The 27,399-nt window shown below is 53.8% G+C and overlaps 1 protein-coding gene across 1 annotated transcript in view; it reads right to left on the reverse strand.

The window, feature by feature from the left end:
* SH3GLB2 (SH3-domain GRB2-like endophilin B2) overlaps positions 1-27,399 on the reverse strand; it is a 48,555-nt gene continuing 21,156 nt past the window's right edge. The window contains exons 5-8 of the mRNA XM_015417419.1: positions 8,219-8,308; positions 5,908-6,008; positions 1,830-2,097; positions 1-293 (exon numbers count right to left, since the gene is read on the reverse strand). Of these exons, the coding sequence (XP_015272905.1) occupies positions 186-293; positions 1,830-2,097; positions 5,908-6,008; positions 8,219-8,308 (567 nt within the window). The 3' untranslated portion in view covers positions 1-185. The remainder of the gene's footprint in view (positions 294-1,829; positions 2,098-5,907; positions 6,009-8,218; positions 8,309-27,399) is intronic.

Here is a 27,399-nt window from a genome sequence, read left to right on the forward strand (position 1 = left end):
AGGTGAAAGTGCCCACACCCAAACCCTCACTACACCCCCCCACCCCCTCGGTTGCCTCAATCCAAACAGTGAAATCTGGCCCTGAAGAGAGCAATGGTCTTGGATGAAGTCGGCCAGCCTTTTTCAAAGGCGCCGGGAGACAGAGGGGCGGAAGTCTTGCTTGAAGGCTCCTTTCCCAGAGGTGCTTAACTGAGCAGTTCTAGGTAGGTGACGGGCACCTTCCCCTTTTGATTGCCTCTCTCCCCTACGAGCCAGTCGGGATCCATCCCTGGGAGGCTGTACACAGTGATCATCTAAAACAAAAACAAACACCACAGAAAAGTCATTGTGGATTCAGCCTCCAGCAGAAACACAGAGCAACTCGTTAATAAAGTGGGTATGCACCCCTGAATTTTTACCCCCAATTCAACATGAGGCAAAATACACTGGTTCTTATGTTCGCCTATGTATTTTGTGCCCCACCGGACATCTCTACGTGCATATGAAAAAGGCAACTGCACAGGCTACTTTCTTACTAAGTGGTTAAAAGCAGCCTCTGAAAAACTGCAGGGTCCTAGGGATGACTGGCTAGCATGGGGGACTGAGATGGTGGGCACGCGGCCCTCTCCCAGGTTCAGACAGGCACTATTTCACTGCCTCCGTACTTGACCGGCAGCTGGATTTGAACCCCAACTCCCATCAGAAAAACCCCCAATATGAGAGAGTTCTGTGGCAGGGCTCGCCTCGCGGTGGCCCATTCACACAAGTGAGTCCTCATCCCTTCCCCGTCTTCCCTAAGCACAATGCTAGGAAAGGGAACTTCAGCCACTGCCGAAGAGAAGCTATCTTTGTTTTGGGACAGTCTGAACACGTGGGAAAAACCCTGCTAGACAGGACCCCCCTTTAAAGTACAAGACTGGGAGACTCCTGTTCATGCACAGGGCTTGGTTTTCCTCTTCACTCGAGCGGACACTACTGCCTATCGAGCAAGCAGCCTCAAGTTGTATTAACAGAGGTATCCAAGACAACTTTTATCGACCCACCTGGGCAAAGGGCAATTAAACCAATCCAGCCCTTCCCTTGTACCTCTGCAACGTTGATAGTTGGGGGGTTTGGAGAGAAGCCAGTAAGCCTTACTGCTACTCAGGCCGCACAGGTCTTACACTTTCAGCCCCAAACCGTAGTCCTTAAATGAAGACAGTCTTCAGGGATGGCCTAAGGGGAAACTGGTCCTTCCTCTTTGCAGGAAGGGCTGACTGTGCAGACTGCTTATTGGTTTTGCACTGTGGTGCACTGACCCCTTCCCTAGGACGTGTTTTGCAGCACTCCTAGGTGAACAGTGGGCTGTTGACGCTGCACTTTAGCACCCAGCCACACTTCCGCACGGGGAAATGGCAAGAGGATACGGCATCAAGAATCACTTCGCTGGTAAGATTACCACTGTATTTTGAAAAGCAAAAAAGAGGGTATATTTCCCAACTGACTACTTCAAACAAGTGGTCACTATGACAGATCTCATTTTAAAGGCCCCTCCTCTTTAAGCTGCGACAATTGCTGCTAAGAATATTCCTAACCTGCCAACCCAAAAAGATGATATCTTCTTCAGTTTTTTTCCCCCAAGGGCCCAAAAGAAGACAGGACACCAAGGAAGAGGACATTTGTTGGCAACCCTGTCCCCTGGGCAATGTGACACACATTCAAAGCCAGGCTGAGGCCAAAGGAAGAAAACAGCAGCAACTGGTTTTTGCACCAGACTGGGCAGGCCACAGTCCACACAACTGAGCCTCACCGGCCTCTGCAGAAACAGCTTGGGAACGGACTTGGCACCTCTGAAGGTTAAGAAGACCCACCTCGTCGGCAAGCAAGGAGAGCTCGCTGCTGTCAGCCGCCTGGTAGTCATAGAGCACTCGGGCCTTCCGTGTCCCGCTGGCAGGGGGCTTAACATCACTGGGGTTTAGACCTTCTACAGTCGGGGCAGAGTTGGGTGCGCCAACAACAGTGGGCACCACTGGAATGGTGGGCACTGTTGGGCCCGTGGCAGCAGCCAAGGCAGTAGGGGAGGCAGTGGCGGGGGGAGGCGACGTGGATTCTACGTTGCCCACAAATGTCCCAGGAAGCCTTTAGGGTAGAAGGAGGGAGGGAGAAGAGTGTTAAGACCCGAACCTTCCATGATGATACACACGTCAGTCTCTTCTACCAAAACCATTTATAAGCTACCCTGAGACATCAGAACAAACCCTAGTCTACATAACACAAGTAAAAAATACTGGTTACTGCATAAACTGTTGTTTGTCTGTCCCTGGCCCCTTCCACCTCCCAGCAGAGAGGACATCTTCCTTAGCCAGAAGTTGCAGCGCCAGCCACCCAACAAACTGTGGTTTGTGAATTCAGACGCCACGACGAATCATAGTTAGGCTAGCAATCTCTGCTTTGAAACCCCCGTCTGATGCTGACAGGAAACCCGTCTGTTGAACTGCCTCTATTCAAATGCCCTGGCTAATCGTGGATGGATCCAACCACAATTTAAAACCCACGATTTTGTCACGGTGACTTGAGCGCAGCCTCGGACTCAAGTGCCAATGAGGAGGAACGTCTAAGCTAAAGCCACAGCTATTAAAATATAGCCGCTGAAGTAACGTCTCTATCAATATCCAGCAAAAAAACAACAACAACCCCGTTGTAGCTTTTATAGTTTTATTTATAGTTCCCATGTGTTAAGGAAATAATCTGGTAGATCGAACTGCCGCAAATGGGACCATGGAACAAGGCCTCTCCAGTGCACTGGAAATGAGGGAGGCGGCTGTTTGAGAGACTCTTCCCCATAGCATACAGGGTTCAGACAATTTAAATTTTCACCTTGACTGGGCTCCCCACATGGGTATGGAAAAAAGTGGTTTTAATACTGTGCTCCAAGAAAATGCACCAGGGCCACCCTCTGAAGGGATAGGTTTAGTGACCACTATACGTTAAAAAACGGACTGTCACATGGACCCAGATAGCCCAGGCAAGCCCAGTCTCCTCAGATGTCGGAAGCGAAGCAGGGCTGACTCTGGCAAGTACTTGGATGGGAGGCCTCCTTGGAATACCAGCAGTCGGGAGGCGGGGGCAGGCTTTATCCAGCCCCCTCTCTGAATATCCTCCAGGCCCCCAGTAGGGGTCCATAAACCAGAGGTCGCCATGACTTCCAGGAGCATACAAACACACACACACACACACACACACACACACATATGAAAACTACAAAAAAGGGGGGGGGGGCTGTAAAAGCTATTCACTAAGAGTTCTCGCCCCAATTTCTACTGTTTATATATTGCTTTTCTGCCGTGGAAGTGTGCACAAGGCAGTTGACCACACAAAGCCGATGCACTGCAAAGCCAGGGAAAGCAACCAAAACTGCAATCAGCGGCAGAATAAAAGCGAACAGCAGTCTTAAGAAACGGATGTGGTGCCAGGAATGGACTTTAGTTAAGAGATGCAGTCACGTGACAAACGGAAAACCCCTCTGGAATAGCACCATTCTTGCCGCTGTCTAGAAGGCCAAAGGGGAGGTCCCCAGGAAGCCCACGGGGGGGTGGGGGTGGATAGTTAACAAACCCAGCCTCCTCCCAGTGAACAGGGGCCTCTAAGGCAACCTGCCGGTGGCGGACCTGAGGTCACAGGTGTGTGCTTGCGCGGGTGAAGGTGTGGCCCCTTGTCTAGGCCGGTCAGAAGCCATTCAGGACTTTCAAGGCAAAAACCACACTCCAAACCAGAACAGCCAACAAACCGCCACTGGGCTGACACGGTCTCGGTGCACCTTCCTTCAGACTCTCGTGTGGGTTGTGTATTTAACACTTGGCTTGTGTAGAAGGGGGGCAAACGGGAAGCGTCAAGGATGTTCTCTGGTCTCACCACACCACTGCCTTTATCTTACTTACATTTCTCCTCTGGAGCTGGGAGCGTGAAAGGAAAGGCAGACAAAGCAGAAAGTGAGCGGCTCTTTGGCGGCAACCAGACTTCCTGCACGCCCCCCCCCCCCACCTCCTTTCCCGGAAAGCCACCCAAGCAGCAGGCAGGGCCTCTTCACCCGGAGGCTTTGGGGGTTGTGCCCACATGACACATCTTGCTCCCACCTTCTACCTCCCCTAGAATTACCAGTATGGGCAGTGGCATTCCCATGAGGTGTGTGTGGAGAAGACCTGCCAAGATCTGTGGAACACGGGACCTTCCTTTCCAGGCCCAACCCCCGTCCACCAAGGCAAATGCTTCCGTGCCCCCTTCTGCCCTCCCCAGCCTGTATCTGAGAGAGACACACATTTGGACTCCGGCCAAGGGTCTCTAGATCGTGGTGTGGAGAAACAGGCAGCTCTCAGCACCATCTGAATGCGCCTTGGGATGGGGCTGCATGACACTGGGTCTCAAAAGCAGCCCAAGAACAAGGGTGTGCGCGCACACACACACCCGGTCTCTAGACACACTCCTGTGATGCACTATGAAGCCAGGGGACAGAGACAGAGTTTGGGGCAGAAGATCAGCTTTGCGTGCAGGGAGTCCCGGGTTCAATCCCTGGCTGCTCCAGCTACAGAATGTCCGGTGAAAGGGAAGGACTCTGGTTGCCCTAGAGACCAGCTGCCGGGCCGCATGGACGGAGATAGGTGGACCAGTCATTTGATCCAGCATCACACGCTGAAGTCAAGAGATGGCTCATCTTCTGGGTATGCAGCCTTTGAAGGCTGCATGTTCATCACATCTTTCAAGTGACTCCCGGCCAGTGTTCCCTCTCAGCTGAGTTAGTGTGAGCTAGCTCACAGTTTTTGTAGCCTCTGGCTCACACATTTTTTTCTTAGCTCAGGAAGGAGGGCTCCGGAGCAAACTAATTTATGCAGTAACCAAATTGCTCGCTCACAACTTTAATGCCAGTAGCCCACAGAGTAGAATTTTTGCTCACAAGACTCCACAGCTTAGAGGGAACGTTGCTCCCGGCTGTTTCAGGGAAGGTCACACACCTGTCCAAAGACACGGCTCTAGAGGAGTCCCTCCCCCGACAGGAAAAGCAGCCTGGGAAGCCAACAACGTACTGATGTTGCTGAGGTTCACCATCCCTCAGAAAACCGACTGGCTCAGGTCAGAATGCTCGGCTGTGTTGGAAAGGCGCCTTTCCTGCAGAATACCTTCTCTAGCTTGGCTTGCGGGGTTGAATCCCGCACACCTACAGCCAACGTTCAGCCTGACAAGGATGCCCATGAAAAAGCCCGCCCAGTGGAATAAGGGAGGGCCTTTCCTCGTCCAGTGCCGAGAGGTAGAGGCCATTCGCCCCCTGCTTTTAGCCCAAGTCTATTTTTGCCTCCGTTCTGGGTGAGGCAGGGTGGAGTGGTACTGAGGGTTCAGGAAGCTGGATTTTGTTCTTTGGTGTAGTGGTTACCTGTGCGGACTCTAATCTGGGAGAACCGGGTTTTATTCCCCACTCCTCCATTTGCACCTGCTGGATGACCTTGGGCAAGCCATAGTTCTGTCAGAGCTGTCCTTGAAAGAGCCGTTTCTGTCAGAGCTCTCTCAGCCCCACCTACCTCACAGGGTGTCTGTTGTGGGGAGGGGAAGGGAAAGGAGTTTGTAAGCCGCTCTGAGACACCTTTGGGTAGTGAAGGGCGGGGTATAAATCCAATCTCCTCCTCCTCCTCCTAAAAACCGACAGGACGGGACCCGTGGGATCTGTTCCGAGAGCTGAGGCGCCTCCTCTTTCTGCACTGAGGGCAGGCTTGCTTCCTCTGTTGATGGAAAGCACCGCCCACCTTCAGAACAGAGCGGATGGATCTAACCCGTGGTGGGGTGAGGAGCAGGGTGGGACCAGGGCCAGCCAAAGCGGGCCTGGATGCCCCAGAGCTGCAGGGCTGCTGAGAGGGTCTTTCCCCAGACGGGACCTTTTGTGGGAAGAGCGCTCCGTCCCTCTACCTGCCCAGCTGCTTCTGAAGGTCCAGCATGTACTGGTAGCACTGCGCATAGTACGTGGCCTGCGCTTCTGCAAACTCATGGAGACAGCGCAGATGGTTGACCTGAAGAGAGAGAGAGAGCACACAAGAGAAACCCATCAGGCACGGCGGCAGCGACTGGGGACTCCCAACAACGGCGTCTTGTGGCAGTGACCAGAGCGGAGACCCTGGCCTGGGCTTGGACACCTGGAAGAGGTTTCTCGAAGGGGCCTCTGAGTAGAGCCCTGTTATCCCTCGGCTCACACCTAGGCCGGGTGGCACAGAACTGTGCCATCAGCATCCTGCACCCGACGGGGGCTGCGGAGTTTGTTTCTCCCCTTGTGCCACAGCCAGTCTACTGCGTCCTGCAGGCAACACACCCAACGGGATAGTGCTCTGAGGTCACCCCGTGCAACGCAGAAGAGCTGTGTGTGTGTGTCTTAACTGGAACAGAGGCCTGCTGTTTGCCAACTGGCCCTTTCAGAGCAAGAGCTCTGCCCCGTTGGGTCACCAGAGTCTAGTCTTTGGCGGGCTCTGCGAGGCTCACAAGCCATAATGGGCAGCTCCCCCCCCCCAGAGAATAACTGCCAACAGACACCCCCCAATTCACCGTTCATTTGAACCTTTCTTCAAAAACCGCCAGAGCCACCAGCAAACTCCACCAGTCAGATGCCTCGTTTCGCCTGTCCTGAATTTCCCGCTGCCCTGCTTCACTGGCCTATGTAACCAGGGGACAGGGCTGTGAATAGTTCGCTTAAGCAAGGTTGTACCATGCAAAAATACATAATAAATATATAAACTCATAGCTATAAAGGTTATAAATGGGCTTTATCCCAAATATAGAAGTATAAATAAGATGTAATACATATACAACTGCATTTAAATCAAAATTCAGTCTCAAGGGGATGTGTCAGGTAGCCCTGCCATAGATCTGGAATGGGGGGGGGGACGCTCTCCTCCTCAGCTGTTCCCTGTCCAGCTACTGAGCGCTATCTCCTGCTTGACCTTGTAGTCTCCAGCTGCAATTACTCGGCTGGGAAAGTTAACGGCTTTAGTCTCTGCCTGCTTGCCCACTTGCTTTTGCCCACCCGCGTGAACTATAATCATTGGCTTACGCTTACAAGGGGTGTGTGTTTGGTTCTACTATAAGTCAGAGGCCCTTATACTGCTGGCTATTCCTGACACAAGCTGTACACGTGTTCTTTAGTACTGGAACTCCTAATAAACAGTTATCTTCTTATGAAGCCCTGTGTGGTGTGACCTGACTAAGGAACCTGACAGGATGTCCATTCCAAACATTCAAAAAATCTGACATAGGAAAACTTGCCAAAGAATTATCCTGCTGCGTAAGAAAGTTTGCTTCCTCCCGACTTCGTTGGGGTGATGAAGCTTGTAGCAAGGAAGGATCCACACCCAACGAGCTATCGATAAAAGCTGTTTCGAAACTCTCCTTCTCAAGAGCTAACGATCCTTTTCTTCAAAGCTGATGATCCTTCTACAAGTGGAGTCAGTTTTCACAGGTAATAAGGTGCATTCATGATGGAACGCAACCCCCTCCAGAATTCAGTTCTTCCGCACTGATGTACTCCCACAACAGGCTCAGATTTTTCAAGTGTTTGGAATGGACACCTTTGAGGCTGAATTTTGACTTTCGATTTAAATGTAGTTGTATTTGTATTCTCTCTTATTTATTTTGTTGTTCAGTCGCACAGTCGTGTCCAACTCTTCGCGACCCCATGGACCAGATCCCGCCAGGCCTTCCGGTCTTCCGCGGTCCTCTGAAGTAGGCTCAATTTCATGTTCGTTGCATCTATGACACTGTCTAACCATCTCATCCTTTGCCGTCCCCGTCTTCTTTGACCTTCAATCTTTCCCAGCATCAGGGTCTTCTCCTCCAGTGAGGGCTCCCTTCTCGTTGGGTGGCCAAAGTATTTGAGCTTCAGTTTCATTATCTGGCCTTCCAGGGAACAGTCAGGGTTGATTTCTTTTTGGATTTATATTTATTTATTTATGCTTACTATTATATTTGGAATGAAGCACACGTATAACCTTTGTAATTATACGAGTTTGTTTACTTATGACATACTTTTGTGTGGCGTAACCTTGTTTAAGTTAACGGCTTCATTGGGCAACAGCGAGTGCTGCCACTGGGCAGTGAGAGAAGGTTCATTCGCCGGAGGTTTTCTGAGGCCCCCCAAGATTAGCCGCCTGCCAATTTAGGCTGCTGGCGGGACCCAGCCACCCTGCCCCCTGACACCCGATGCCGGAAAGCGGCCGCCCTGCCCTCTCCTCACGTGGGTGCTGCTGATCCCTTCCAGGAGGAGGCGAGTGACTTCTGCCTGCCGGTCGAACTCCGTCTGGGCCACCCGGAGCTCGTGCTCTGCCTGGAACACAGAAAAGGGACCCTGTGGGATCCGGGAAGGCCTCAAGGACACAGAACAAGCGACAAGAGCCGCTGGCGACACTCCTTCAGCTCCTCATTCCCCCCAGGTGGCTGCCTCCATTCTGAAGGGCAGAGCCTCCACGGAACCAGAGAGCAGCAGCAGCAGCAGCCGGGGACAGAGAAGCAGACGCAACACTTTTGGGGAAACAGGAGGTGCACAGGATGAAAGGGGGACCCTTCGAAACAAAACCCAGCAGCCCCTGGTGACGCCTGCGGCCCTAAAGGTGCCTGTGTGTGAGCCTCATCAGCCAAGACAGGCCCTCCCAGGGGGGACAGTCCCAGGGGAACTCTGCCAGCATACACATGACGAATCAGCCCCCCCCCCCATGGTCCATCAAGGTCCGCCTTGTCTACTCTGACTGGCAGTAGCTCTCCGGGGCCTCAGGCAGAGAAAGGGCTTCCACATCCCCTCCTGCCTGGTCCTGTCTTGGCCGGAGGTGCCGGGGATTGAACTGGGGACCTTCTGCAGGCCGGCTAGATGCTCTACCACTGAGCCACACAGCCCCAGCACAAAAATAAACCTGCCCAGGTGGCAAGAGGTGCAGTTACTGCGGCTCAACGGTGAACGTGAAGCCGGATTGTCATCGAACGACACCTGGGCCCCCCCTGAAGGTGGCGTGCTACAAGTGAAGGGCCGGGAGGAATCATCAAGGGGAATGGGGGGGGGGGGAGAAGGAAAAGGATCTGGAGAGGCCCCTCTCCCCTCTCGGAGTCTGCGCACTCTCAGAGACTGAAGCAGACTGGTTTCCCCTCCTCCTCCTCTTCCTCCTCCATGCCATGGCTACTTTTCTACACGTGGGCAAGGGGGGGGGGGGGAGTATGGAGAAGCGTTCATTCATATGCCTCCACTTGCACTAAGAAGGGGTACGGCCTCGATCCACCTCAGTGCTGCCAATTTCCTAGGACTCAAGAAAGTAATTACATTACGATACTATTTCAGGATTTACAACCATGAGAAATAACAGAAAAATTAGTCCAGGACACAAGGCAGAAACCGGCATGAGCTCACAACATATTAACCATAGGAGCTGCGGGGGCTCAAGTGGTTAAGACGCTGAACTGCAGACTGTGGAAGGTCGGTAGTTCAGCAGTTCGAGACCCGAGTGCGCCACATGACGGAGTGAGCTCCCGTCTCTAGTTCCAGCTCCTGCCAACCTAGCAGTTCGAAAGCAAGAAATTGCAAGTACATAAATAGGTACCACTTCAGTGGGAAGGTAACAGCTTTCCGTGCACCTTGGTGTTTAGTCATGCCAGCCACATGACCACGGAAATGTCTTCGGACAGCGCTGGCTCTTTGGCTTTGAAACGGAGATGAGCACTGCAACCCTAGAGTCGGACTCGACTGGCTTTCAAGCAAGGGAACCTTTACCTTTACTTTACTACTACTGGTACAAGGAGACCTTAGGGACTATAATTAATTCAAATAAGTAGAGAGAGTAAGGTTCTAATCCTGGATTTCCATTAGGCGCTTCTGAGCCCTTCTGAGCTTTAGTGAAGGGAGCCCATTTTAGCACTGGATTAACAGAAGGACCTTTCTTAGTTGCCTGGACAAGCCTGGTCTGAGAGTTCACCAAAGATAAAAAAGGCCCCAGACTTTGATAAGCCATCGGTGCAGTGAGGGCCTATCACGAAGCTCCCATCGCTGAACCACAACTGTTTTGGCCGCTGTGAGGAAAATAGATATCAATTCTCTGTCTTTCTTCGGGATGTTGGTCTTCGGCCAGAAGTTTAAGAGAATAACGGAGGGGTCCTATCTGGAGCAAAGGCAGAAACCGGCACTGATTTGGAGAGGCCCTGGGGCCAGTGTTCCCTCTAAGCTGAGTTAGTGTGAGCTAGCTCACAGTTTTCTAGCCTCCGGCTCACACATTTTTGTCTTAGCTCAGGAAGAACAGTTCCAGGGCAAACGAATTTATACGGTTGCCAAATCGCTCGCTCACAGTTTTAATGCCAGTTTGCTCACAAAGTAGAATTTTTGCTCACAAGACTCCACAGCTTAGAGGGAACATTGCCTGGGGCACCCGTGCCGGCTCAGGCTGCCTGACGCACTCCTTGCTGGCAGATCCACTCTTGCCCAGGCACGCCGTCCTCAGGCCACGCGTTTACTTGCAGTCTGCGCAACCACATGTCCATACGCACGTTCAGAACGGCCACGCAGCCCCTCAAGACGTGTGCTTTAAGCTACTTCCTTCCTGAAGAGGAGCTGGACTGCTGCCAGGAGCGTGCGCTTCTCAGAAAGAGGGCGCATGGGGAAAAAAAAGCTCTAAAATCCAGGACTGGCGCTGCCTCTAGTGACACCGTGACACCCCTCGTCTGGTTGGTGCCTTCTGAAAGAGTCCGAAAGACCATCTCCTTTTGCAGAAAGAGCGTGGCCCGGGGGGCCATCCACAAGAATCATCGGCAGCAAGAATCCTGGCTTGAGAGTCTCCAGGCACGAGGGGCTGGATCCAGACTCAATTCCCCAGCAGAGGAACAAGACTATCCTGCCTACTTGCTTCCAAAGTGTCCCACTAATTCCCATTAAATGCCTTGGGGGGGGGGCGGCATCAGGAGGACCTACAGGGGTGTGTGTGTGGGGGGGTGTCCCTGCAGCAGAAGATGCAACTGGATACCACTCAGTATTTTGAAGATCTAATTGTTTTATTGCCACACTTGAGGAGAGGGTTAACTGAATCTTACATTAAAAAAAAAAAAGCCACTAATCAGCAATAAAGCCCTCCTCCAAGAAACCAGTCTAGGGATCTTTTTCTTTAAAAAAGGGGGAACCCGATACTTTGCATTGATGGGGAATGAATGACACAGAAGCAGAGGCACCACCGTGCCACATGTTTTCAAAGCCTCTGCCTATCATGCCCAAGAGCTTCTGTACATTGCAGGGGATTCTGGGGCACGTTCCAAAGGGCCTGCTCGAATCACTGGCCCTCGTGGTCTTGCCTACAGCAAGTATCAGCCTAGAGGAGATGGTCAGACCTCCACCGTAGTTTTTAACTGATAAACAGCTGCCGTGGGGGACTGGAGGAGCGGCACTCATCAGTTTGGCCGTTTGCGAACAAGCCCGCTCAGATGCTCTTTGCTCGCGCGAGGAAACACACAGGCACTGTAGGTTCTGCCCGGGGGGCAAGCAGTGGATGGGGTAGGACCTGAGACCAGGAGGAGGGCGCTAAGGGAGAGACCCCACTCTCCTAGGGTTACCAAGTACCTACCGTGAATCGACGGAGGAAACATGCTTTCCTGCCGGAACATTCCTGCCTGTAACACGCCCACGCCGCACTATGCTGTTGCCCAGATGTGACGTCAGCACGCTGGGCACGTAGCCGGGTGACGCTCTGGCAATGGGGCTGAAAACTCGATGGTACCATCGAGTTTTCAGCCCCATTGCTAGAGTGTCGCACGGCTACGTGCCCACGTCACGTCTGGGCGACAGTATAGTGCAGCGTGTGTGTTTTCCCCGCGGGAATGTCCCCGCCAAGAACTGTGTGTCCCCCGCCGATTCGCGGTAGGTACTTGGTAACCCTACACTTTCCTGACATCATTTTGTGGCTTTAAAAGATGCACCCGGGATTCAGTCGTGGATCTTTCGGGGGATTGTCTCGCAGACCCCATCCCTAAGCAGTCTTCCAGATACACAGAGCGGGATACCTGGCACCGGTGGGTAAAACACTTCTTTCAGAGAAATTAAAACTAGCAAACCAAATTGATTACTGGAAGCTAACAACTGACCAGTGCAGCAGACACAGTGCAGTTCCCCCAACTGGATGCCAACGTTAGTGTCACTCAAAAGCCTTTGGAAGGGGGGGGGGGAAATGCGCACGCACACACGCACCAGAGAAAGGCGAACTGGCTTGCAAGATGTGCCACAGAAGAGAGTGCACGGAACGGCTCTCTGCAGCATTCATGTTTCAACCCCACCCACCCCTCCCAATACCTCGCCATGCTCTCTACCAACATTTTCTAGCAAAGGAACTGGACAGAGCCAAAATACTTACTTTTTCCACTTCGTCACTCCACAGCTGTGGGGGCCACAGAACAACAGGAAAAGGAGGTGCAGATCAGCGTTGGAAGGCATCGGAGAAGAGCATCCCGCAACGCAATCGGCCGGCGATCGATCGCAGGGACACAGCACAGAGACCGTCAGGCTCACGCTGGGAACAAGCGGGCCCTGTTGCCCCCCCCCCCACGGCAGCAGATCAGGTTGCTCCCCCCCAGACATCAGACCCTGCCAAGAAGCTGGGCGCTTGTCCTCTCTCAAGGCCAGCAAGCCCCACTGAAGGAAGTTTTGGCAAGCGACAAGGGCACAGCCAAAGTCAGAGGCTGGTGGGGTCAACCCACCAACTTGATGTTACCAGTTGCTTCATTTCCCACTGGGAGATCTTTTCAGTGCATTTAAATTATTAGATTTAGAAAATTTCAAACGAGGTCTTCAAAGTGTTAATGCCAAAAAGATGGGACATGTATAGATAAGGCACCCCCATACTACAGAGGGAGATGTCCAAGGCTAAGAGATTGTGACCAAGTGTTCAGCTCATGGTTGAGCTGGAACCTGGGCGTTCCAGGCTCACAGCTCACATGCTTAACCACTAACTTCACCAGCTATCACCTGTGAGCATTTGCATCCCCCCCCCCCCCCCCCGGGACTCTGTCTGGGGCACAACAAAGCCATCCGCTGCCGTCTCCTGGGGCTCAGCTCAGAAGTAGGGAACAAACACACAAAACGCAACACACAGAACACGCACAGTGCAACCAATAGGCAGGGGAGAAAGACCAGCACGCACATTTCCCAGAAGGGGCTCTGACATCCCTCTCCCCAGCAGACAGTCCACTTCAACACGTGGGTGATTTCGATGCCAGATACAGATCCTGGGGGAAAGATGCAAAGTTGAGCTTCTAACAGCCCAGAACTGTGGATGAGGAAAGAGGAGGACTCCATTGGCTGGTGGTGGGATCCGAACACCCCTCGGCCTTCTAGCCACGTCCCAAGATGCCTGCCACTGAATGGACCCTGCCTGCACCCCACCTTGGGAAGACTCTGGAGACTGATCGTTCCTCCTCCTCTCGACCGAGGATCCCCAACATTTCTGAGCCTCCGGGGACCTCTGCAAGTCCGGCACAGGAGGTGGGGAGCAATCCCCAGATGGCTGCCATGGCTTCCCTTTGGTCACACAGTGGAGACGCTTTTGCTGTGGTGGCAGCGGCTGCCAAAGCAACATTTTGAAAAACCTGCATGGCCAAAAAAAAAAAAAACCCCTCTCCAGTGGCCAATCAGAAACTTTGCGGGCAAAAGCCCCCCGGGCCCCTCCCACTTCCTGAAAACACCTGGTGGGCTCCAGGAAAGGTGCCAATTCTGGGGATTCCTGCTCTAGTGGATACACCCACTCTGAATCCTCTCATGGGGGGAATCATAGTCAGAACTAGGTGTGTGTTGTTGTTTTTTGAGGGGGCCTTAAGGAATACTCCACCATCTGTGGAGTCCTTCCCTACAGATGGCCTGCATGGCTGGGAGGAGAGGAGTCCAGCCTCGTCCTCTACAGGCAGGGACTCTTTCCGAGGAGTACTCACCCCCCCACACCCCTGCATCCCAACGTGGGACTGTCCAGAGAGATTTATTGTTAAGGAGATAGATTCATGGAGGATCAGTCGATCACTGGCTACTAGCCGTGGTGGGTGAGGGGAACCTCCACGTTCAGAGGCACTAATCCTCTGAACCCCAGTGCCAGGAGGCAACATCAGGGGAAGGCCTCGGCCTCTCTGCCCTGCTGCTGGCCCTCCAGAGGAACCGGATGGCCACTGTGTGAGACAGGAGGCTGGACTAGATGGACCCTCCCTGGTCTGATCCAGCAGGGCTCTTCTGATTTTCTTATGAAGGCCTCGGCCTCTCTGCCCTGCTGCTGGCCCTCCAGAGGAACCGGATGGCCACTGTGTGAGACAGGAGGCTGGACTAGATGGACCCTCCCTGGTCTGATCCAGCAGGGCTCTTCTGATTTTCTTATGAAGGCCTCGGCCTCTCTGCCCTGCTGCTGGCCCTCCAGAGGAACCGGATGGCCACTGTGTGAGACAGGAGGCTGGACTAGATGGACCCTCCCTGGTCTGATCCAGCAGGGCTCTTCTGATTTTCTTATGAAGGCCTCGGCCTCTCTGCCCTGCTGCTGGCCCTCCAGAGGAACCGGATGGCCACTGTGTGAGACAGGAGGCTGGACTAGATGGACCCTCCCTGGTCTGATCCAGCAGGGCTCTTCTGATCTGATGAGTCAGGGGGCAGGAAAAGAAGGTCACGGGATCTCTGATTTCAGAAGCCTGGATGTTTTGGAACCCCTGAGAGCCAGAGGTCACGGGGCCTGGAACCTGAGGGGAGAACACGGCTGCTGGTCCTGCCAGCAAGGGTGCCCCGGAAGATGCCCCAGAAGCCTTCCCTGGTGAGGGCCTGGCAAAATCCTTCCCCCCGAGGAGAGTCCCGGTCCTCCTGGACTCTCCTCACTGCTTGGACCAGGGTGTGTCCGGAGAGGGAGAAGTGTCCCAGCGCGCCAACCCCTGGCCTTCGCTCTCCATCCACGGAGCAGGACTCAAGGCTGCCCACAGGAGGCGGCAGAGGGCGGGGAGGCGGCCTAAAGAGAGAACTCCCAGATCAAACACAGAGGCGGTGGAGGAAGAGAATGCCTGTAGCCTTCCACAGGAGGCACAAACACCCGACACTCCCCCCCAAAAAGAAACCAGGAAGGGGATCTGGCAGTTGGATTCTGCATGTCTCCGCTCTCCTCAGGAAAGCACAGCAAGAAACTGTGTGTGTGTGTGGGGGGGAGAGAATCATCTTCTGCTCACAGAGATGCAGGGGACAGAACACTGGAGCCCCCCCTCCCTCCCCCCGTCTGCACAGAAAGCCCTCAACGGGGTCATGTGCTGCTGGTTCGAGCATTGGGAGAAAGGCCCGCCCACCAGTCAGTTGTGTGGCCAAGCGTCTCACAGCAAAGGCAGGGAAGGAGAGCTGGACTAGCCGCTACAGAGAGCGAGACAGAGAGCGCGCAACACTGGGGGGGGGGGCGCAGAAGCACAGAGGCAGGATCTAAGCATGCACCAACACCCCCCCCCCTTTTGGGGATACCTCCAGACCCTTTTTGACCTGATGCTGGGATCATGAGGGGCAGGCCGCCAGGCTGTTCAGGAATCACAAGTTTATTGGGGTATACTCAGTGGGGACTAGAACCATCTGTAGGCAATCAACCCCAACGGGCTCCGTCTATGATTGTCAGCTGCTTAATGGGCCTTTTGTAGGACCAGCAACAAACGTCAATTTAAACTTCAATGTAACCACAAAAGGAAACTTCCCCCTTTAGAAGACTTTCAAGCAAGGAGAAGCGGGTGTACAATTCTAGAAACTCCCGTTGGGGTTGATTGTATAAAAACGATGTAAGTTGACTGGTAGTTATTAGATTGTACATACTGATTATTATTGTTGGTATTGCATGTAATGAATATATTACCTGTTTTAGAATATTATGAATAATACACAATGCACTTTTTAAGATGGAACATATTTGTTGTTCAGTCGCACAGTCGAGTCCGACTCTTCGCGACCCCATGGACCAGATCACGCCAGGCCTTCCAGTCTTCCGCTGTCCTCTGAAGTTTGCTCAACTTCATGTACATATAGAACACTTTAATTTATAAATAAGGTTTTTGCAGTGTATATATTTGTTGACTGACTCTTCTAACACTGCAGCTCGAGTTTTCACAGTCAAACAAATAGGGCAAGCTCCTCTCTTTCGCTATGGGGCAAATCCCGTGGGCACCAGGGTCTTACCACTAAAACGGCAGTTTTCCAAATGCAAAGAGGCTGTATTTCACTGTCCCCTTTTCCTCTCCCCAGTCTCTGCCGAGATGGCCGTGGTTTTCCTGCAGAAAAGCTGCAGCTCCCAGCAAACAGAGAAAATGTTACAGCCTGGACTGGAAACAAGGGCATGGAAACCTAGACAGGCAGTCTGTCCCGCTAGGGTCCGGAGTAGTGCTCCCTCTTGGCTGAGTGAGTGTGAGCTGGCTCACAGCTCTTCAGCCCCCGGCTCACCCATTTTTGTCTTAGCTCAGGAAGGAGGGCTCCTGAAGAAACTAATTTATTCTGCAGCCAAATCGCTTGCTCACAACTTTAACGCCAGGAGCTCGCAAAGTAGAAGTTTTGCTCACAGGACTCCACAGTTTAGAGGGAGCATTGGTCTGGAGAGCTATTTGGTGCCAGAGAGTCAGAGCTCTCCCTTTGGAGATCTGCTACGAAGGGGCAGTCACATCCCTCCCCAAAAAACAAGAACAAACCTTGCCTCCGCCCACTGCCCTTGAGAAGGAGAGTTGTGGAAGCGCCTCTCTGGGAAAGAAAGGCAGAGCCAAGGGTGGCTTTTCGGCCTGCTGGAGCCTTGCTTTCGATGCAGACGCAACTTCCCGTACGATCCCAGCACTGCGACGAAAAAGTGTCTGAATGCGTCCCCCTGTGAAGACGACACTGATGCTCCCCTCCTCCCACCCAGACACAGATCACCACAGGCAGTGTTCCCTCTAAGCTGAGTTAGTGTGAGGCAGCTCACAGTTTTTTAGCCTCTGGTTCACAGATTTTTGTCTTAGCTCAGGAAGGAGGGCTCCAGAACAAACTAATTTATGCAGTGGCCAAATCTCTCGCTCACAACTTTAATGTCTGTAGCTCACAAAGTAGAACTTTTGCTCACAAGGCTCCACAGCTTAGAGGGAACATTGATCACCAGCCAGATCTCCCCGCACTCCCCCTCCCTCTGGCACTAGGAATGCCACCTGCAGGAAAGACCCTGGTCCAGGAGGGCCTCAGTGTCGTCCCACCAGTGATCCAGCAAGCGAGGCGCAAGCGGAAAAAAAGAAGTTTTCAACATTTTAACGAGAGAGGGGACACGCCGTGCATTCGGGGGGGGGGGGGGGACAAGGACAGGCGTTCGGGGGGGGGGGAGACAAGCACAGCCGGTTTGGACACACTCAAGGCCACGTGAGAAGAGGCAAGAGGGGATGGGCCACGGGGCTGGGTCAGGGGACCTGGTCTTCCCAAGGAAGGGACACCCCTCCTCCTACGACACTCTTGCCGGCCTGGACCCAAAAGCTGTGGGGTGCCAGAGCCCTCCCCCCTCGCTGTGCCGCCCCACAGAGTTGCGTGGGTGGCGTGGCCAGGAAGCCAGTCCTGGGAGAGGGCAGTTGTCTGCTCCCATCCACCTGCCTGGGCTGCTGCTGGGTCTCCTCCGGAGGGAGAGGCTCGCCTGCTTTGCCCGTTCCCAGCAGCCGCAGCAATTGGGGGGGGGGGGAGCCTTGCAAACTCCGCTTGGATGACGACTCCGTGCCTGCCCCGACAAGCCAGGAAAAGGTCCCATCACAGCAATCACCTTGTGGGACCCCATCCAGTGTTCCCTCTAAGCTGAGTTAGTGTGAGCCAGCTCACAGTTTTTTAGCCTCTGGCTCACACCTTTTTGCCTTCGCTCAGGAAGGAGGGCTCCAGAGCAAACTGATTTATGCAGGAGCCAAATCGCTCGCTCACCGCTTTAATGCCAGTAGTTCGCAAAGTAGAATTTTTGCTCACAAGACTCCACAGCTTGGAGGGAACACGTCCCCATCCCCTTCAAACGACACGGAAGGAGGTTCTGCACTGGAAGGCCAGGCCACTCTCCTCTCTGGTGAGTCCCGCTAAAAGCTGCTCTGCCGCCAGCGACATTCGCACCCAGGGCTGGCACAGGAAAGCAACTAGCAGAGCCCTGGGGGAGAGGAGGGGGGCCCATCACTTTCCCAGCTGCTGGGGCGAGGGACCCTCCTCACGCGGATCTCTAACCGACAGAGGGAGGGTCGGCGGAAGGCCTGTTCCTCTGCTCTCCCCTGCCCCAGGCACCCCCCCCCCCCCCCCCCCTGAAAAAGGCCAAAAATCACCCCGGATCATCCAGTGAAAATATGGGAAAGTCTGGAATGAGGGACAAGAGCATAGCTCTGTCACCCTGCATCAAGCTCTGATGGTACCGATGGGGCAAGAGGGCAAATGCTGCACCATGCAAGACTGAAGCCACACGGGCAGGTGGTCATCTCGACCAGCTGCCGCCCCCCCTGCTCAGGACCAGAATGAAGGGAGAGCCACGAAGCAGGAAACCTGAGACGCCCTTCACTGCCACCGGCTTTCCTAGTGAAGCCTCGCTAACCTGCAGCCCGTGACAAACCCTGCCACTGAACACCCACCCACCCACACACACCGCCTGCAAGGTCTGCATGCAATCAAGTAGTAATTTGATTCAAAACTCAGATGATGCACGTTAAAATGTTGAAAACGGCATTCGTGCTCAACCCAAGATGGCGGGGGGGGGGAATATTAGAGAAACAGGAGCGAAAAGGAGAAAGCATCTAAGAGCTGAGGGAGAGAGTCCGTCTTACCGCTGATGCGCTGGCGGAGAGAATGTAATTACGTGGTCTAGTCTCGTTAAAGTCAGGCACAGCCTATGGAGGGGGAACAGAGTTTACCAAGAGATCACGCTGCGGGCCGAGCGGCGCTTTTGGGGCCTGGACTGAAGAGGGCGGCTAACGTATTCTGCCTCCCCGGGGGGGGGGGAGGTATCCGAGGGCCGGGATTCCAGGCAGCAGCTGCCCCGCCCAGAGTCAGACCCAACAGACTCGCTTGGTGCAACCTATTCTGGACTGGCAGCTTCTCCCCGCAAGCTCCCGGTGGTCACAGGGGTCCCCCCCTCCTAGCCCTGCTGCCCGAGATCCTTTAACACAAAGACTTCTCGGATTCCAGGATGCCCTAAACGGCGTTCTTCCGCTGAACGGCCACGTCCCTGATACTATCTGGGCACGCCTGCGTCAGTGTCCGGGGCAGTCCAAGCTCTGCTGCCAGAAGCAAGAGGGCAAATGCAACTCTCTTCCCGCAAACCTAGAGAGCCGTTAGAGGCGGCCTGAGCCTTGTCCGGTGGGTCGTACTGAAGGGGGAAGATCTGGCCTCGCATGCCCCTCGAAGGCCCCTTGGATCACACACACACACACACACACACCCCACAGCCCACCAAGTGCGGAGGGGGGAGGGAGAGGGTTTAGAGGACACCCCCCCACACACCCGAGCACCTTGGGAGGAAAGGCAGGATAAAACAGAAGATCCCTCTCTGGGAACTTACTACTGACCAAGGACTCACAGGAACGGGCTGCACACAAACAGGGTAAAACAAAGGCCAGGGTGGACACAGACACGGAGACAGGACGTTCGTGTGCTATGTGAGGGCTGCAAGTTTCGAAACACAGGCTCAAAAACAAACGCCAAGTCCTGCGCGTGATGCACAGGGCCATGCTTGCGGAGACGAACCAGCCGAGCGCATACAGCCTGGCACACGGAGCTACAGCAAGGCACAAGCGGCACCCAAAAAACAGAGTCGTCTTCTGCAGCTGAAGAGGTTGCCCTGGAGCACGGTGAGGCCATGTGATCCAAATGGTGATCAAGTATACAGATCCCTCCTTGGGGTATCCCTGGGGTAACGGCTCTTTGGAAACAGAAAGCTCCCCCAGAAAGCGCACTCCACCGACTGGCTGTCGTGGGAAACCGGATGCTGGACTGAACGGGCCCTCCTGTTACCCCCACAGACGCTGCCGCCACTTATGCTGGGAGTCTGGCAACCCCACGTGTCGGAAACACATGCCATCCACGGCACTCCCAATACATGCAGTTGCTGTACTGCCTGAACAATGGCCACACACGCATTTTGCCTAGGTGCACAGCTTCAGTGCATACAAACCAGAACCCTACGAAAGACGTGGCCGATTTGTGCACACCAAAGCTGCAAACACACACAGACAGAATACGCGCCCTGGTCCTGTTCGGCCAACGTGGCGACAAGGCATTACCAGCACACGGTGGGGAGAGGACCCGGGTTTGTGTGTGTGTGTGTGTGTGTGTGTGGCCACAATGCCTGAAAAGGACATTGCTCTCTGCCAGCAAGGTGCCTTAGAGCCAAGCAGACCTCTTCAGGTAAGAAGGGGTGTGTGACTTCAACCCTACTAGAGCGAGTTCAAGACCTCCGATCTCAGCTCTGGGAACAGCCCAGTTTGCCAAGTTTTCACCTCCCCACATCCTGCAGCTAAGCAAGCCGTAGGGTGGGGCAAAGTGCCGTCAAGACACGGTCGACTCACGGTGACCCCCAGAGGGTTTGCTTTCAAGGCAAGAGACGCTCCGCGGTGGCTTGCCATTGCCTGCCTCTGTGCAGCGACCATGGCCTTCTCCTTGGTGGCCCCCCAGTCAAGTACTCGGCCAGACTGACCCTACTTAAACTCTGAGACCTGTCAAGACTGGGCCACCTGGGGCCACCCGTTCCCCTTAGCGTGGACCTCCAGGTGGCTTAGATGGTGCTCCCCAAAGACCTCGCACACGGACACTGAGCAGACCCAGCCCTTCCGGTCCTCAGCAAGGCCGATGCGTCAGATGGCTCCCGGCTTGGACTCCTGAAGGCTCTCTCATCCCTCGGATCCACCCCAGCCTGCTAAAGTGCCTTGTAACGAGGGGGCTGGGAGCCAGTGGGAGCCCATTTGCTGCGCATCCGGGAAGTCTCAAGTTTTCTCCTGGCCCTCCTCCAGGGAAAGGCTCTCGGGGGGCAGGTGCTATTAAAAGGCCCTCCCTCCTCTGCCCCAGACCTTGGAGAGCCGCTGCCAGCCAGAACAGGCAGCCCTGAGCTGCAGGGACGAAGGAGGGGGTCCAGCACAAAGGGAGCTCTGCTGATGTCTCCCTTGGGGGGCAGAGTCAAGCTCAGCCAAGCGGCTCTGGTCCAGGCGGCAGTGATGGGGAAGAGAGGGCGACGGTTGTCTCATCTCAGCTGAGCTGAGCCGAGACAACCATCGACCTCTTGTCCCCATCACTGCCACCTGGATCAGAGCCGCTTGGCTGAGCTTGACTCAGGGCAGAAAAGCTTGACCAGGGCAGAAAAGGCCAAGAAGTTACCTGCGTGTTAAGGGGCCAGTCTGCCCCTGCCTCTCTTCCCTATTCAAGTCAGCACCCCACTGCGGGGGATGCTGCCTGTTCACAGCAAGGCAGAGTGCTGCAAGACACATGGCCAAGCCCTCAGGGCCCGGGGGGAGGGATTCCTCTACCTGGTGTGCCTTAAGCGCGGCAGGCAGTGATTCTCGACTTTTACCCGCCGTGGGTATCTCACACTTGCCTCTGCAAAGCATCCCCCGCGGCAAGAGAGAAGCCAGTCACCCACCCTACGTGGGCCTCTCACTCTCCCCGGGGCTGTTGCCTCTGACACGTTAAGTGCAGGCAGCTGACCAGTCCCCCAAGAGCTTCTGACCAAGCAGTGATCTAGTGCATCGCACCACGTTCCTCTTCTGGACCTGGTTGAGTCCCACCTGCCACTCCTCAAACTCGGGTCTGCTTTCGGCCAGAGAGCTCCTCTGGAGCAGGGATCCTCAAGTCTCGCTTAGGCCAGGGCCGAGTTCAGGTTTTGGGGAGGTCCAGGCAGGGTCCTCCTCCCCATTTTTGCTCACAAGCACGCACCCCCTGTCCTGGCCAGCGGTGGTCCACGGCCCTAGCGAGCGAGTGGGCAGGGGGCCCTGCCGGAAACCCCAGGACGTGGTAGCTGCTGCACCTCAGGGCACACTGATGCTGGCCCTGCTCGCTGCCTTGACTTAGAATCACAGAATGTTAGAGTTGGAAGGGACCTTGCAGGCCATCTAGTCCAACCCCCTGCACTCTGCAGGAGCTTAGCTGAAAGAGAGCCCTACAACATACCCGAAAGACGGTCGTCCAGCCTCCGCTTGAAAACGCCCAGCAAAGGAGCCTCCACCACCTCCCGAGGCAGACTGTTCCACTGCTCAACCACTCTTACAGTTAGGAAGTTTCTCCTGATATTTAGCCGGTCATGACTCCCTCGTAATTTCCACCCATTAGATCTAGTCTTGCAACCCGGAGCAAGAGAGAATAGATCTGCTCCATCTTCTACATGACAGCCCTTCAAATACTTGAAGACTGCAATCATGTCCCCTCTAAGCCTTCTCTTTCCCAGGCTAAACAGACCCAACTCTTTCAGCCTTTCCTCGTAAGACTTGGATTCCAACCCTCTCGCCATCCTGGTTGCCCTCTTCTGGACACGCTCGAGCTTGTCAACATCCTTCCTAAAATGTGGTGCCCAAAACTGGACACAGGACTCCAGATGAGGCCTGACTATAGCAGAATAGAGCGGAGCTACCACCTCCCGTGATCTGGACACGATGCTTCTATTAATGCATCCTAAGACTGCACACTTCTTTCTACCAGACAATATGCCCATCCTCTGGGACTTCGGGACCGACTGAGGTTCCCACGAGTACCATTCTGCCTCTGAGACTGGCTGACATCCCTCTTCCCCCACACAGCTCAAAAACCATCGACACACATCAGTAAAAGGCAAGAGAACAGCTAGCCTCCTCCGCAGAAGAGACTAGACACTTCTGCACTGGTAGCTGTACACAGTGCTCAGGGTTCAGGTAGAGAAGGCCACTTCCCTTCCTTGCTGCAACGCAAGGACCAGGAGAAAAGGACGACAGAGGCCAGGGTGGTGGAAGGGAGCACTACAAGCACTTAAACAGGCAACGTGAGACCCACGACGTTAGACTCCCCCTCTTTCATAAAGGACCCGAGTCGAAATCCCCATACCCATCATTCTGCCCTGAAGCTGGAGATGAACCATCTCAGCAGACACACAACACACTCTCTCTCTCTCTCTCTCTCTCTCTCTCTCTCTCCTTCACTACCAGGGCTGTGTGTACACATCTCCAAATACCGGCTTTCAGTTCTGCAAATGCACATGCTGCTCCTTGATCTGCATAATTTATTCTGCTCCTGGAGGTCACGAGGAAGGCCTAGAACCTCTCCCCCCCAAGACCCCTTGCACCACTAAAAAAAATTTCAGTTTGGGGGGGAGGGTCATTTTGGATTCCACCTACACATTTTTGTCAAGCAGATTATTTTTGCCATTGTAAAAAAGAAAAGGAAAAGAAAAAAGAATCAAGCTGCGATTTAAGAAGCCGAATCCTGCAGGCTTTCCTGCACGGCCATACATACAGCCCCGCTGCTTGCCGGCCGCTCACCCCAACACCGCCTTCGAGGCCCCGCTTGCCGGAGGCTTTCAAGACATGGAAACAGCCCCCCACGCCCGAGGCGAGCAGCCAGCCAGCCAGCTGTTTCCATCTGTGGCGATGACAAACCCCCCCCCCCATATCCCCGGTTGCATTCGACTGCAGGCTCCCGGGAAAGGACCCTGTGGGGCAAAGGAGAGGCTTTAAAAAAAAACAAAAACAAGAAAGTAAATTTCTGAATGGAAGAAGCACAATGAGAAGCGTTTCAAATTAAACAGAAATCACAGCACTAAGAACACGGGTAATACTCACTTCTCCCTCACACTGAGCAAAAGTTAACAAAAAGACAGAACAAAACAAAGGTTAGTGGACAAAACAGGAGCCCCGCAAAGGATAAGAGGAGGGCGCGGAGGTTGGGGGGGGGGGGACACACACAACACACGAATCCAAGAGAGGGAAACCGCGCCTTCAGTGCCACGGCTCTCATCTTCCGGGTGGACGGTCAGCGCTAGAAATGAGGCTGCAGTTTTGGAAGGGGCAGGAAGGAGGGTGGGAAGAGCCGAAGGGCGCAGGGCCGGTGAGCAAAACCGAGCCCCGCTCCACAGGTCTGCCCTACCAGCAGCCAGGTCCAAACCAAGCCCCCCGTAGCAATGCTTGGACCTGCCTGGCCGTGGCACAGGGCCACAAGGGGATGCCAGCCGCCTCCCGTGCCACGGATGGCCACCGGAAAGCTGAGCCACAGCAGAGCATCCATGCCCTCCTCTCACTGCGCCACCCCCATTAGTTGCCTGGTCTAAGAACGGCCCTGGTTTAAGGGGACGGGAGGCAGAGGGGGAGGAACAGGAGCACCAGACCTGGGGGTGGGGGTGGGGGGCTGGACACATGAAGCCAGTTTTGTGAGATCCCAGGGGCAGCAAGGCAATGTCTGTGCAACCCGGCAAAAGCAAGCATGCGACCTCTGTGCACAGAGCCCCTCCCTCCTTGAGTGGTTGCTTCTTTCAGCCTCTTCAGACATGATGGGTTTCACCTGTAAAGATGGAGCCAAGCACTACTTTTGGGATGCTGAGTCGTGATATTCACCCCCCCCCAACCTATAATTTAAGCCACAGGAATGAAACAGTGGAAGAACTCTAGATATGGGTCCCGCCTGTGGAGGGTGGTGGGCATTTGACCCCCTGCCCACCGTTTCCTTGATCAGAACTCTCCCCCCTTGAGCACCTTTTAGTTAGAGATGTGAAGGCCCGGGAAAAAACCGGAAAAATTCGGAGAAAAAACCCGGTTTTTTTCCCTGAAGCCTTTTTTGTTTTTTTCCGAAAAATTGGAAAAATTGAAAAACGAAAAGAAAGGAAAAAAATTGATTAGGGAATGTTTTATTTAACATGATGAATAAAATATTTTAAGACAAGGTGTTCAAATATTTTCCAAATCAGATTGATCTAATTTCTGTGCACTGAGGACAAGCAAGTCCTAGGTTACAAACTGAACTCTCCAATGCAAGAACAAGATGCATTTCTTCCTTTAGGAGATGCTATTGTCAGAAGAAAAGAAAAAGGTTTCAGTTTTGTTTTTGCATGTGGGTGGGTATTCTGTTTGTAATAATTGTTTGGATACACTATATATTTAATATGCTAGTTGTGATAATTTCATGCCAAGTAAAAATGTCCATAGTCATATTTTATGTTCCTAAAGTAACAGAATGACTTTCAATCTACAAAAGACAAAAGAAATGCTAATGTGGCGTTTTTTTCAATTTTTCCGAAAATTTCCGTTTTCCCCCTAAAAAACCTGGAAAAAACCCGGGGCTTCAAAATTTCCGGAAATTTTACATCTCTACTTTTAGCTCTTGTAAGTTTATGCTAGTCCCCCCCCCCCCAACACACACACCTGGGTTAAAAGTAGCCCCCGGGGAGGGGAGAGAGAATTCCTTGCCCAGGACCATGGACAGCTCCCCAAACAGTCCTCCATTGACTGTTTTTTGTGGCTATATGGCCGGGAGGGGGTGGTGGTGTATGATCAGACTCCCAGCGTTACCTGGACAAATATTTAGCAAACAAGGTGCTTTCTTCAGGAAGGTAGGCCTGGCGGTAGCTCCCTCCCTACTGTACCCAAAGCCAGGTTTCCCAACCCCTGCAGTGGCTCTTAAAGAACATCCCTGTACACAGAGCGGTGGTGGAAAGCACCGTCAAGTCACAGGCAACACTTGTGGAGAACCCAGAGGGGTTTTCAAGGCAAGAGGCATTCAGGAGGGGGTCTGCCATTGCCTGCCTCTGCGCAGCAACCCTGGATTTTATTTGGCGGTCTCCCATCCAAGTCCTCACTAGGGCCGACCCTGCTTAGCTTCCACACTTCCTGCCCTGGTCCCAGCCTGGTGGGACACACTCCTGACTTGAGATCAGGGCCCCTGCCGCAGGATTTATGACAGTTCCACAGGGCCCGTAAAATGGGGCTGTTCTGCCCGGCCTCCAGTTGAGGCGGCAGACGTCCAACCGCTTTGGCCTCCCCTGCTCATACGGGTCCTACTCAATGGCCCCTCGTGCTATAGAGATCTGCACAGCACCCTCCGATGAACCAGATGCGCACGGATCCCCTCGTTGCGCCCACACAGGAGGCCCTCCGGACTCCCACGAACTGGTCTGCCATCTCGTTTGCATTGGTTCTCGTCTGGTTTCAAATTGTCTGTTTTAACACTGTTCTTGTATCGTTTCCTGTGACAGTGTTGTGGTATGACTGCTGGGAGGGCGGGATCAAAATAAAACAAAAAATATAAAAAGATGGGGCCAGCCTTGGTCATCCAGGGCAGGGCTCTGAACAGGGTCCAGGGGTCTGAGCTTGGGGTCCTGCAGCCCTGATTCCTGAGGTGTGCAGAAGCGCGCCCCAAAGGGGCTGAAGTCTTGACATTCCAAACATCGCGTGCATCCAAAGTCTGCCCGGTTGGAGACTTGCTGGGGGACCCAGAGGCTCAGAGAGAACTAAACTGAGACACAGAGGAGACCCCCGCCCCCATTTCTGATGGGAGAAAGGCGCAGAGAGTGGATGGTGCCCAGTCCTTCCAGGGGCTTTTCCTGTCTGGAAAGGGGCGATGGGTGGAATGTCAGCAGGAGCCAAGCCCAACCCCCATCAACAGGGCTAACAGAGCAGCAGCGTCCCTGGGGGCTATGCAGAGGCCGTGCTCATGGAAGGCTTGTGGAAGTCTACTCATGGGCTCCCTGCCTCGCTCCATGCAGAAAAAGGCTTCCTGATTCCACCCAACACCAATCTGTTTCTGCATCCAAATATAGGCCCTTCAACTGGAGATGGTTCCTTCTCTACAAAGCAGGAGCTTTAACCATCGTAAAACCCTGGTTACTGAGGAAACTAGTCCCAATTTATTAGGGGGCCCCCCATATCTGAGCATCAGAGCAAACTGGAGCTGGATTGAAGGGTTCCTTTCCCCAGGAAGCCTTCAACTGCCATGCAGGGGCACAAAGGACACGCTAGCCCCCAAACAAACCCAGGTCTAGTGCTCTGCTTGAACAAACTCTCATTTTTCTGGGGACAACTGAATAGTCAGGATATGCTGTGTTCCCCAGTAGGGCTGTGATGGTGGGGTAGAGGAGGGCCCAACACACACAAGGCCCCTTCAGCCACTCCTGTCTGCAAAGATCTGGAAGGCGGGCAGTTAAAGCCTCCATCCCTTGCGCTGAGAGGGGATAGTGGAAGAAGAGGAGAACGTCTGCATGAAGATAACCCCCAAGAGCAGTGTTCCCTCTAAGCTGAGTTAGTGTGAGCTAGCTCACAGTTTTTTAGCCTCCAGCTCACACATTTTCGTATAGCTCAGGAGAGGTGGCTCCAGAGCAAACTAATTCATGCAGCAGCCAAATGGCTCGCTCACAACGTTAATGCCAGTAGCTCACAAAGTAGAAGTTTTGCTCACAAGACTCCACAGCTTAGAGGGAACATTGCCCCAAAGCTTTTTTTTAGTGCAATAATCGATGGGCA

The sequence above is a fragment of the Gekko japonicus genome, unplaced genomic scaffold, assembly GCF_001447785.1.
Source record: "Gekko japonicus isolate JY-2015 unplaced genomic scaffold, Gekko_japonicus_V1.1 scaffold2647, whole genome shotgun sequence".
Taxonomy (NCBI): Eukaryota; Metazoa; Chordata; class Lepidosauria; order Squamata; family Gekkonidae; genus Gekko; species Gekko japonicus.